We start from the raw sequence: 12707 nt of genomic DNA, 5'->3' as shown, positions 1-12707 counted from the left end.
CTGTACTTAGCAGAAGTAATAGGGAAAAGTGACATCAATTCTGTCTTCCTGGAAGCACAATCATCATGTATTTTTTAACCTTTGTCTCTCATGATATCAGTAGTCAGCAGGTTATATCTGGTCTACAGGGATATGATCCGAGAAGAGAGTAATATCCAGAACCTCCTTGGAGAATTTGGTTTTATTTCCTGCCGTCATTGTATCCAGGGTGTGGAATGATTCTATTTGGCTACATCTCTGCCATCATTCATCTTTCTCTGGACCAGATCTCTTGCGACTAAGTTGGACAGCCAAGCAGTAGTTTCTTTAGTACATTTCTCTGAGCTTCTTAATGAGACTACTTTAGAGACCAATTTTTTCCTGCAAAAAAAAAACCCCACAAAAAAACAAAAAACAAAAACCCTCTCCCTGTGGTTGTTGATAAAGCATATAATATAGTTCCTGGCCATGGTTAAGTGTTCAGTAACTATGTTTTTTCCTCATTAATATGGTTATTAAAGCTGCTTTGGATAAGTCCCTAGAGGATAAGAAATCCTAAAGTTCAAGGACTTTGAACTTCACATTTCCTAAATCTTTTATAGAGTCATTTGTTTTATCATGTGAATAACATACATAAAGGGCTTACACAGTGTCTAGCTTATAGTGAACATTCAGTATACGTTAGTTGCCTTTTCTTCTCTTTTGACTTTTAGATCCTGGCCATTTGTTGAATTGAAGTCTTCCATAAAGAGTCTGCATCAATTTGATACTTAAAAACACAGGCTCTTATATCAAAAACTCAAGTATCAATATCAACTCTGATACTTACTAAGTGTAAGACTTGGCCAAGTTATTTAGCTTCCTTGTGCCTTGGTTTTCTCACCTACAAAATGGGAACAATAACAGTAACTACTGAGAATTAAAATAAGACCTCTCAAGAGCTCAGGAGAGCACCTGTAGATGCACACGTGCTCAATCAGTGTTGTGTTTCTGGTTTTGTTTTTTTTTAATTCTTCCATAGCAGTGTCTTTAAGAAAGTTTCTTAGAGTCAAGGACTGCCTTATTTAAGTGTGTATCCTCAGGACCTGGCATAGGGATCGCTACATAATAGGCACTTAAATGTTTCAATGAAAAAATGTTGGAATGAATAATTGAATCAATTTGTCTGGAGATGAAACCTTAGAAGTAGCACAAAACCAATAGTCGTTTCTGACTAATGGAGTTTCCGAGGCTTTATGAGAAGTCATTTTGGGAAAGAGGTTCACTTTACGTATTTCTATACTTTAGCGTCAGCTCTCGCCACTGTTGGGCCGCCTACAGAGCTGATTACTTCTGAAGTCACTGCCAGAAGCTTTATGGTTAACTGGACTCATGCCCCAGGAAAAGTGGAAAAATACAGAGTCGTGTACTACCCTGCCAGGGGCGGAAAACCAGAGGAGGTAATAAAGAGATGGTATTTTCAAACCATTATTTTCATTCTTTCAAGTCTTCTACAGTTGTGAGGACAAGACAGAACTGTATGTATAAGGAGATTATTCTCACATAAACATTGAAAATTTGTTGGCCTGAAATACATTTCCAAGTGTCTACTTTGTTCTCCCATCTCTCTGGTTATGGCATTCATACTTTCTCCTCCCGTCTCTATCCAATAACCCTCAGAACGGGTCATGTGTTCATTTCTTACACAACTTATTTTGTCTTTTTCCCTTTTTAAAATTAACAAGTTCTAAAGCAGAAGGAATCAGTAGTTCATTCTGTGGCCAGAACCCTTTTTTGCTATTCATGTATTCTTTCAACTTTGGGAGTGGTCTGTATTGTCTGTCTTAATGAAGTCTATGTGTTCCAAATTATGTGGTCATATAGTCCTCCAAGGTCTGGGATTTCCTGGCCATTTGTGGAGACTAGTGCAGTTGAGAAGCCGTAATAAAGCATCCATGGCTGGCCTTTTTCATGGTTTGGCCATCACAGGAGAGAATGCTTATTGTCAGATGATTGACTGGATCGTTCCCTTTTCCTACCTTTGACACTGACAATCACAGGGAATATGTTAATATGTGATGAAATTTCCCCCCCCCCTTTTTTTTTGGAAGTACAAACATTTTGATGTTCTAACCTTTGGTTGACCTCAACATGTTTCACAATATTCTTCTGTATTATGGCAAGATTTTTAATTTTTTTTAAGTGTTCAAAGAGTAGAGCAGGAAGATTTAAGTCATCTGGACTAAAAAAGAAGGCAGAGTACTTCCAATTCTTCTATCTTTTTCATGACTAATAAGTCTGTTAAATGTTTCCCAAAGCTCCATGGAAAAATATCACATGTCAACTATTTTAAGTGGAGGTGATTGGGATAACAATTAGCCTGAGAAAGACTCTCTCCATTAGATATGACTTAATAAGGGACTTTTGGATATATTCCATAAAAGGTGCATCGCTTCCCGTAGGAATTCAAAGAGAATTGATTTCCACAGTGGAAAAGACAATGTGGCACAAATAAAATATCGAATGGCACGTTCTTGCTGGAGATATTTTGCTCTTTGGTTTCAGTTCTGCATGTCAGGTGTTCCCTACTCTCATTCCTCGAACTGTTCTTTAATCAGGTGGTGGTGGATGGAAGTGTGTCTTCCACGGTGTTGAAAGGCTTGATGTCTTTAACTGAATATCAGATAGCCGTCTTCGCAATATATGCTCACACGGCTAGTGAAGGCCTACGGGGAACCGAAACCACACGTATGTATTGATGTCTGCCCCACGTCTGACCTTGTATGACAATGCTTAGGTGATCTTTCATAAGCTGGTTTTTGCTCAGGTTGTACTGAGGGCATCCTGACGCAGAGTCCTAGGCCATGGGTGTGATGCTCTATGCTGTATGTCCTGTGTGCAGGTGCTACGTATGCAGAAGGACCTTATAGACCTCTGGTTTGATAAGGAGAGAGCAACCTTGGTGGTGAAGGGTGCAAAATACCTGTGTTCACTTAATAAACAAGTATTTAGTGAATGTGTATTATGAACTAATATAACTACGGACTCATTCATGTCTTTTTACTGTCTCTGATTGGCTGGATGGGTATATCTTCATTCATGGATTTGTTCATCCAGCCACCCATTCTGTCATTTACTAAGTGACACAGTGACTGTTTTTAACAGCTCCTTTATGGCAGATACTAGGCTTGGGGAGGGACATAAAACAGTGGTCAGAATAGTCTCCTTGGTTTTGACTGGCTTCCAGAGAAATGTGCCCATCACTGCAACAAGGTATAAGAAACTAGAAGACATTGCTCCTGTTTTTAAACATTCACTCTGTTTGCCCTCCCAGAAGGGTTTGTCAAGACTGTGTGAACATATTTAATGATGAATATTATCTGAAGAGTGAACTATGTGTACTTAGTAGATAGTAACACTTAGATACTTTGAAATATACAGACGTACTGATAAATGGCTGAGAATTAAAAAAAAAAAATCTCTTGCAGTTGCTTTACCTATGGTTTCTGACCTTGAACTGTACGATGTAACTGAGAACAGTCTGAGGGCAAGATGGCATGCGGTGCCTGGAGCGTCCGGATACCTGATCCTCTATGCTCCTCTCACGGAGGGTCTGGCTGGGGATGAAAAAGAGGTAACTATCTGCTGCCCACTAGAGTTCTAGAATCTTTGACTTCCTGAAAATAGATTTTTTTTATTCTAAAATTTTAATGTACAAAAGTTAGAAAATTCACATTAGGTAAAAGGGGAAATCACTTATCATCCCCCCACCTGGAAATAGCTATTGTTAATATTATTGAAGTCCTTTTTAATGCATTTTTAAAATGCAACAAATGGGAATGGTTTTGTCATCTTCTGTTTCATTTTGTTTATGGTAAGTATCTTTCATACCATTAAATAATATTTTATATGGTTGTTAAAAAGATGTTATAGTATTATGCTGTTGTTTCATACCAGGTCGTGTTTAATTAATCTCATGTTTTTGGGCATTTAGATAATGTGTTGTAAAATATGCTTTGGTGATCATTCTTAACATATAACTTTGCAAGGTCATCAGATTATTTTCTTAGGATAAATTCCTAGAAATGGGGTTTCTTTTTCTCAAAGGGCATACAAATTATTAAGGCTTATACTAAGTATTAGCAAATGATTCTAGAGAAATGTGTTATAATTTATATTGCTGTATGCAATTCATGAATGGCTCTTTCCCTATAGCTACACTGACTTAGAAATTTTTTTTTACTAATTTGAAAGGTAGATAAATGTATTAGTATGAATTTTTTGCATTTATTCCATTTTAAATGATGAATCTTCAACTTTCAAATTATTTATTTTAGTCTTTGTTTTTAATTTATAGGGAGAGATTACTACAACATAGATATTCAAGAAATGACAAGGAAATGTCCATAACACTTGGGAGTGTTTGAATAGGCAGATAGAGTAGTCAAGAGGGAGTTCAGAACTCAAAGCTTCACTATTGTCTAAACATTGTCTTTAACATTGCTTCTGGTGACAGAAATGTTTAGGTCCAAAACTATGGTGAATCTGAGGGCCAGGAACAGAGCTTTTGTGACGTGTGTGTGTGTTTTATTTCTAAGGCTAAGACAGCTTTAGTTCACTTGGGATTTAATGTTGATCTGAATTATTTTGGCAGAAGGGAGGCTTAAAAAATGATGCTAAAAAGATGGCCAGCTTCACCAAGAAGGAGAAAAATAAGAAAGAAAAGAATACCCGTTCACACCCAGGAGATTAGCAAACAGTTTTTAAAGTTTAGTAATAAGTGCATATTAGTGAGCATATGGGAAACAGAATCATCCATGTAAATTGGTATGTAAATTGATACAGCTGCCTTAGAGAATAATTTGAAATATATCATCAAGTTGAAGATATTTATAATTTTTTTTACTCTTAATTAATTAATTTATTTTTTCAGCGTAACAGTATTCATTGTTTTTGCACAACACCCAGTGCTCCATGCAATACGTGCCCTCCCTATTACCCACCACCTGGTTCCCCCAACCTCCCACCCCAGCCCCTTCAAAACCCTCAGGTTGTTTTTCAGAGTCCATAGTCTCTTATGGTTCGCCTCCCCTTCCAATTTCCCTCAACTTTCTTCTCCTCTCCATCTCCCAATGTCCTCCATGTCATTTGTTATGGATGCAGAGAAAGAGGAACCCTCCTACACTGTTGGTGGGAATGCAAGCTGGTGCAACCACTCTGGAAAACAGCATGGAGGTTCCTCAAAATGTTGAAAATAGAACTACCCTATGACCCAGCAATTGCACTACTGGGTATTTACCCTAAAGATACAAACATAGTGATCGGAAGGGGCACGTGTACCCGAATGTTTATAGCAGCAATGTCTACAATAGCCAAACTATGGAAAGAACATAGATGTCCATCAACAGATGAATATTTATAATTTTTTAAGGAAACCTCCTGCAAATCTTTTTGGGATGCAAGCATTTATTCAAAACACGGTATTGCAAATGATTGATATGTTCATCAGTAGAGGGATGGAAAATAGCAAATATTTATACAAAAGAATACCAAAAAATACAAAAGGAATTAATAATATCTTTATCCCTGCACATCAACATGGATAAAACTTGAAACATAATATCGACAGAAAAAAAGTTGCAAAAAATTATGTCACTAGGATTCCATTTATATACATTAAACATACAGAACTGTATATTATTTACAGAAGTAGAAGTAGAAGTGAAAAACTGGATCAGGAAGGTAGACTACATCATTTGTGTAGAGATAACGAACAGAAAGAATGAGAAAGAACTTCTGTTTATTTGAATATATTAGCTCCTTTAAAAATAAGATCGAAAATGAACATAACATTTTCATGCTTGTTAAGTTTGAGTGATGGACGCATCAGGGTGAATCACATTCTTTTCTCTACATTTATTTTATATAGATGGAAATACTTCAAAATTAAAATTTCTAATTTGACAATGGCATGGTAGTTGTGTGACTGGAGACTGGCTCTGGAGATAGTTTTCTTCCTTCCCAAACAAAAATAAAGCCATGCTGTCATGCATCTGGCACACAGCTGAGAATGTTAGCTAGTTTCTTTGGCTCCAAGGGTCAGAAAAGTCATCCCGGAATCAAAAACCTAATTCCCACATTGTGTTGTCAAGGTGGACTGATCTCTTCTGCATCCTGGAAAGAACTTGCAATCCAAGTGTACAGGACCCTTGTTGAGTGGGGCAACAAAACTGGTCCAGCTCAATCAGGCTCCCAGTGAAAACTGGGCACCCAGCCAAGGCACTGGTTAGAATTAGCCAGTGACGAGCGATGCCCACTTGGCTCTGTCCCGAACTCACTGGCCTAGAGCTTATACTCTTTCTAGACAACATTTATGACTCAGTTACACCCACACTTTCCTGAGGACTAAATTTGTGACACTGTTACTGGCAGAGATCACTTCTCGTCCAGACGTAGAGTTATCCTAAAACAGCACGCAAGGGTGCGATCAGTTTTGTATGGTTCCGTGGCATCTGTTCCTAATATCAGATGACAGCAGACAATGAAAAATTATGGCTGAAGCGTTTGACTAAAGGGGTTGTGAGGAGACAAAGTCTTATTCCATGAAGTCTCCCCTTTGCTTAGTTGTACTCTGGGCAACATGAACGGTATCCATTGGCTAATGATCTGATAATGTGTGTTCTTTTCAGATGAAGATTGGAGACACCCACACAGATATTGAATTGAGTGCGTTGTTGCCCAATACGGAGTATACAGTTACAGTTTATGCCATGTTTGGAGAAGAGGCCAGCGATCCTGTTACAGGCCAAGAAACCACACGTGAGCATCTCAGTCATTCAGAGAAAATGCTAGAAAAATAAAAAAGCCCAAATACATGTTGGGATTCTAAATTGGAAATGCTGGCTTAGGTTGAAACCTCTTAAGAGCTAATTGTAACTTAAGAAAATGTGTATTTTATTCAGTGGCAGGAAAAGTACTAGTTGATTTAAAAAAGGAGGGGGGTGGTCCTAAAAAAATGATGTCTCTGGGTACCTGTTCCCAGGACTGGATTTTTATGTAGTAAGGAAACTAGACCTTGTACCATGCTGCTTCAACAAATTTGGAGCAAAGTGTACACCACACTCAATTATATTGCCTTTCCCTCTCCCATATGTTCTCTCTAGCTCCCTAAATATTAAGAGAGTCACTAAAGTCTATAGGCTCTTTATTGCCAAATAGTCAATATATATTGAATGAGTGAAAAGAATTGGTCTTTTCACTAATTTTCACTTTTCACTGATTGGGCGAGGAAGCATCATAGTTTGTGGCGACACTGACAACTGTCATGATTTTCCTTCTAGGTTTCTGCTTTGCTGGCTCTCTCAGCACTAACCACAGGCTGCGAATCAATTGGCTGATTGCCTGGGTTAAACTCTAACTGCTCTTCTGTTCCTACTAGCTGTGACCTTGACCAAGTTACCTCGGTTTTATGACCTATATAACGGGGATATTATATGCTCCTTACAGTCTATGTAGGGGTTTAACAAGATACCTGAGTTTTAATAATCAATTCCAGAACATCTCAGACTCATAGAGCATGTGATAACCCTTAACAGTTGGTTTTACTATAAACCTGTAAAAGCTCGTGAAACTCCCAAAAATTATTGATGAATTTTAATCTATTAAATCAGGAGAGGGTCCTTGAGGAAGTACAAGAGAGCTATGGAACTGATAGTCAAGAATCTGCAGAAATATCAATGCCTCTTTACACATTTTTAAAGCAAAAGCAAAGTGTTCATTTTTACTTAGTCCCACAAAGCCAGCGGGATTTACCCAGGGCAGAACTCCTGCTCATTGAGTCAACAAATATGTATGGAGAACTTGCTATATTGGGGATAAAGCCAGGAATGAAATTAACCCCTAATCCTCTGAAATTACAACATATGGAGGGAGAGAGACAGTAGATCGATGAAAGCACAATATAAGAAATAAACCAGAGATGGCAGTTTGGGAGCGTTGGGTGGAAGATTCTAGATTACCAGACCGTGATCCTGGACAGTCTCAGTGGGAAAGTGACATAAGTTCAGAAACCTGAATGTTGGATGGCTCAAGGGTTTTTGGCCTGAGTAGTAGGAAGAATGGAGTTTCTATTTGTTCAGAAGAGAGAAGATTGGAAGAAGTGACAGGAAGAGTCAATAGTTCAGTTCTGGACAGGTCAGGTTGGAAAGGCTGAGTATATCCAAGCAGAGAGGAAAGAGGCCATCAAACTCGCTTTACACATGGGAAACTGTGGAGAGGAGCAGTAGAGTAACTTTGCCATTTGCCAGCATCAAATGACAGTTGAATGAAATAGCTAAGATTTAATTTCACGTGCCCTGGTTTTTGATCCGTTACTTTTCTTATTTATAGCAAGCTATAATAATAACACTGATTGGAGAAGAAAGACACAGAAAATGTACTTAAATCTTAATTCTTTCTAAGCATGTATACCTTATTACTACTATTCATGCCATACGAGGAAAGTTTTTTTCTTTGTTAATTTGTTCATTTTCTTTGTTGTAAGTTATTGTCGGGGTGAAATTTTTCATATGTAAGTCATTTAGGAATCAAAGATGTTGGGGTATTTTTTTGCAGGGATGGGGCGCTTTTTAAGGTGTATGTGATTTAACATTTTAATTATTTTCTCTTCCACTTACTGCACAGTACCTCTAAGTCCACCAAGAAACCTGAGAATCTCCAATGTTGGCTCTAACAGTGCTCGGTTAGCCTGGGACCCAACGTCAAGAAGGATCAGTGGTTATCGAATTATGTATAACAATGCAGATGGCACTGAAATTAATGAGGTAGGCTGAGGATCATAATGTTTATTTATTTATTTATTTATTTTTTGCTGGGTGTGTATTAACTTTTTATGCCTGCATAACCAATCAACCCAAAGCCATAGTGACTTAAAAGAATACCAATTTCTTATTTTCCCTCACAGTTTCTGTCAGAAACTAGTGTGTCAACTACTTGGATCTATACTCCTGGCTTGGGGTCCCTCATGAGATCATAGTCAGATAGTGGCTGATGCTGATGTCATCACAATGGCTTATTCATTCAGATGTCTCGTGCCTGGTCTAGGAAGACTGGATCAGCCGGGAGCCAGAGCAGCTCTCTGTGTCTCTGACTAAAGTCTTCACAAGATCCCTCAGGCATGGCAGTTTTAAGGGAGCTAGACTTTCTATGTGCTGGCTCAGGAGTCCCCAGGCATGTGTCCAAAGAGACAGAGACAAAGAGAGCTAAAAGAGAGAGCTGTGTCACTTTTAGTTACTAAGAGAAGTCACAGAATACCACCTCTGCCACACGCACAAGTCCCCACTTGGATTCGACATGAGGAGGGACACAGGTCCCACTTATGGTGGGAGGCAGGAGGAATGGGAGATATATGTTGACGCGGCCATCTTTGGAATATATAGTCTGCCCCAGTGCAAGGAGGTGGGGAAGTAGGTCTCTTCCTAGATGTTGTAAACTAGAAATAATGTCTGTGTAATCCTCCTTATCCCTCTGCTTTTGAGTAATCTCCCATCTTTCAGATAGTTAAATGACTTAGGTGAGTTAAATACAAAACTGAATAATTCAAGTTTTGTGTAGGAAAATATTTCCAAATAACAGAACTTAATAGAACTTATGAAGATACACTATCTTATACTCAGTCAGTAATAATTTCTTCACAAATAGTCATTTCTTCACAAAGTCCTTCATTGGGAATATATTTTAGCAGGATAGATAGCAAAGTTAGTAGTATTTTTCCTCAACTTGATCCAAGAAGTTAAGACCAAGAGGGAAATATGTTGGATTACATCACTTCTATTTTCTGACCAGATGAAGAAACTATTTTCATTTGCAGAGACAAACTATTTCCTACAATTAAATCCAAGCCGTATTTTGCAAAGGACTCCCTCACATGGGACATTAGATAATGAATGCACAATACTGCACATTTGCTAATATTCGATATTTGTATATATTGTAAAATGATCAGCACAAGAAATGTACTTAACATTCTTTTTAAAAAATTAGAACTGTTGTGGTCTCTCTCTCTTTTTTTTAAATTTTTATTGTGTTGTATTAGTCACCATACAATACATCATTAGTTTTTGATGCAGTGTTCCAAGATTCATTGTTTACATGTAAGACAAAAAGGAGAAAGAACATACTATTTTCTCATGTTTTAAATTCAGCTTTGCCAAATTTTCTCAGATAACTGTTATACTATTGTGGTCTCTTATGGTATTTTAGGTTATTTGCCGTTATAAAGAATGACCCCAGACTATTCCATTTGTTAAGAATTACATGTGGGTTTTTGTCGTGTTTTTCAGTCTTGGAGATGCCTTTGGTACTTGCTCTTTCTAATTTGTATTATGCTGGGAAATTAGAAAACTGTATTTGGTAAAACTGAATTTAAAACATGAGAAAATAGTCTACGAATGAAAATCTGAGAAAATTTTATTTGAGTAAAATGCACAAACAATATGTGGTTTTGTAGCATTTCCAATTTGACTGGTGTGTGTGTGTTCTTCTTCGTTTATAACCATGCAATTGAGACTAAATGTTGCTAGACAAATGTCTTTTGTTTAAGTGTGGTATTAATTTGCCTAATTTTGGAACATATGATTTTAAGGGTGAGTATTCCTACTATACTTTGCTTTAACTTGTATTAATCAAGCTTTTATTTATAGGTCATACTACGGATAGGTTTTTAGGAAACTTCCAAAACGTTCTGGAATGAACTTGAAAATGTCCCAACCAAAATCTACTTAGTATGTAATATGCAATTGACCATAAGCTTTTGTTTTGGACTCAATCTGTATTTCTCTGCTTTACTTCCTGTTCCTCCCAATTCCCTCCTTCACGTCCTCTTTACCCTTTTTGTCTTTTCTGTATTATCTCTCTCTCCCAACTGTTTGGAGACCAAGGAGGAAAAATGAAAGACAACCAAATGTCAATGATGATGATGATGATGATGATGATGGCGGCTAACATGTGTTGAGTGCTTCCCTTCAACCAGGGTTTACAGAGGGCCCCTTATGCCATCCTTAGAGAAAACATGCTGAAAACACGACTTGTCTGCTGAAGACAGGGCCATCTCAGAGAGCATGTGCTGGGAGAGGGTTTGGGGAAATGTGCAAGCAGGATGGAAAACTGAAGTGCTCCCCTTTGAGTTTTATAAATGAAAGAACCATTTTTAGACTCAGACGCAAGTCCAGTTCCCGACAGCTATGACTCAACGAGAGAGCCCAGAGCGGAGCCCAGTCCCTTGTTCCTCATCAAGGACTCTTTCTTTATCCCTCCCAGAATTAGGCTGAAATTAAGCTTTTAGGCCAAACTATTTGAAAATTTTTCAAAAAGAGTTATATAACCATGAGATCATGGTCATTTGTTATCATTTTCTCAAGTTCTTCTCCTACATCTTAAAAGTACTACCAACAAAATCAGTTCCAGAACTCAGTCTAAAACATAAATAACTAATGAAAATAGATGACACCTTGAACTTTACATTCAATGGAATAAAATAATCAGTAGTTAATGCATAAAATATGGTCTGTTCGAAGTCAAATAATGCTTTAATAAATAAAATAGATCTTTTCAACATATATATATGTTTCAACATATGTATGCTGAAAGGTACACGCTTATATACATATATATGTGTGTATATATATACACACTTTTCCCCTTTTTGTCTCTTGGTGTACCTAAGAAAGTTTGAATTTAATCTGCTTTGTGTATGTTTGATAGCCTCACAAAATTCCATTGTCATAGATTTGAGACAGAGGTCAAGGCATAACTACCCATTCCAGCTGATAGTTTTATGTCCAGGAAGTTAGGTCTGGTCTTTGGGCCTCCCATTCCTTGTTTGTAAGATAGCTATTATAAATACCTAGAGTTTGGTGGGAGGGAAAGGGGGCTAAACACAACAATGAATGTGGTGAAGTCCTTGACATGCTGAAAGTGCTCAATAAACTCAGCTGTTATACTCCAAAACAACAGAAGTGATATGTAAATATCATTTAGAAGAACATGTCTTGAATTCCTATTTTAAATATGGATTTGTCTTGTCTGTGAGTTTAATGAAGCTATACTGTACATAAGATTTTGGGTCCACAATCCTTGTGTTGATGCACTGGGTACCACTGGTTTTCTGTTGGGCAAGTTCCTTAACTTTTCAGAGTCTCAGTTTCACCATCTTCAAATTAAGGTCAATAATAAGCTATTCTAATTGTGGACAGTCAATTAAAGGAACTAGTACACAGAAAGCACGCAGACAATACCCAAACCAAAGTAAGCATTAAATGCTAAGAATGACCTATAATATTATCAGGCCCAGATTCAGAAGATAATCGATATTTTAGGTTCACTCCTGCTGTGTAACCAACACCTTGGCTTAAAATAATAACCCGTGATTACGCAACGTGGGCAGAGCCCAGCAAGGACACTTGGCTCTGGTGCTCCCTGTGGAGTCAGCTGAGGTGACTCTTGCCTTCATGTGGGAGCTTGACTGAGCCAGAACTTCCCAGATGACTTCACTCCTGTGTCCGGTATCTCAGCCGGGGTGGCTGAAAGGGCTGAGGTTTCTTGGCCCTCTGTAGTGGCATGGCTCAGGGTTCCAAAAGAGTGAAGATGGAAGCTCCTCCCTCCAGGACTCCCACTCTGTTTTGACCTGCAGTTGATTTCTTAGTGATGTGTATGGTTTCTGGATTGGCTCTGAGTTCAGATGAGCCCTTTAT

The 12707-nt window shown here is 38.0% G+C and overlaps 1 protein-coding gene across 4 annotated transcripts in view; it reads left to right on the top strand.

The window, feature by feature from the left end:
• COL14A1 (collagen type XIV alpha 1 chain) overlaps positions 1 to 12707 on the top strand; it is a 226161-nt gene that overhangs the window by 80139 nt on the left and 133315 nt on the right. For all 4 annotated transcript variants that reach the window (XM_046025660.1, XM_046025646.1, XM_046025653.1 and 1 more), the window contains 5 exons: positions 1267 to 1418; positions 2577 to 2706; positions 3447 to 3592; positions 6648 to 6777; positions 8641 to 8780. In XM_046025660.1, the coding sequence (XP_045881616.1) occupies positions 1267 to 1418; positions 2577 to 2706; positions 3447 to 3592; positions 6648 to 6777; positions 8641 to 8780 (698 nt within the window). The remainder of the gene's footprint in view (positions 1 to 1266; positions 1419 to 2576; positions 2707 to 3446; positions 3593 to 6647; positions 6778 to 8640; positions 8781 to 12707) is intronic.

This window comes from Meles meles, chromosome 1, assembly GCF_922984935.1.
Source record: "Meles meles chromosome 1, mMelMel3.1 paternal haplotype, whole genome shotgun sequence".
NCBI lineage: Eukaryota > Metazoa > Chordata > Mammalia > Carnivora > Mustelidae > Meles > Meles meles.
This window is presented reverse-complemented; position numbering and strand designations above follow the sequence as displayed.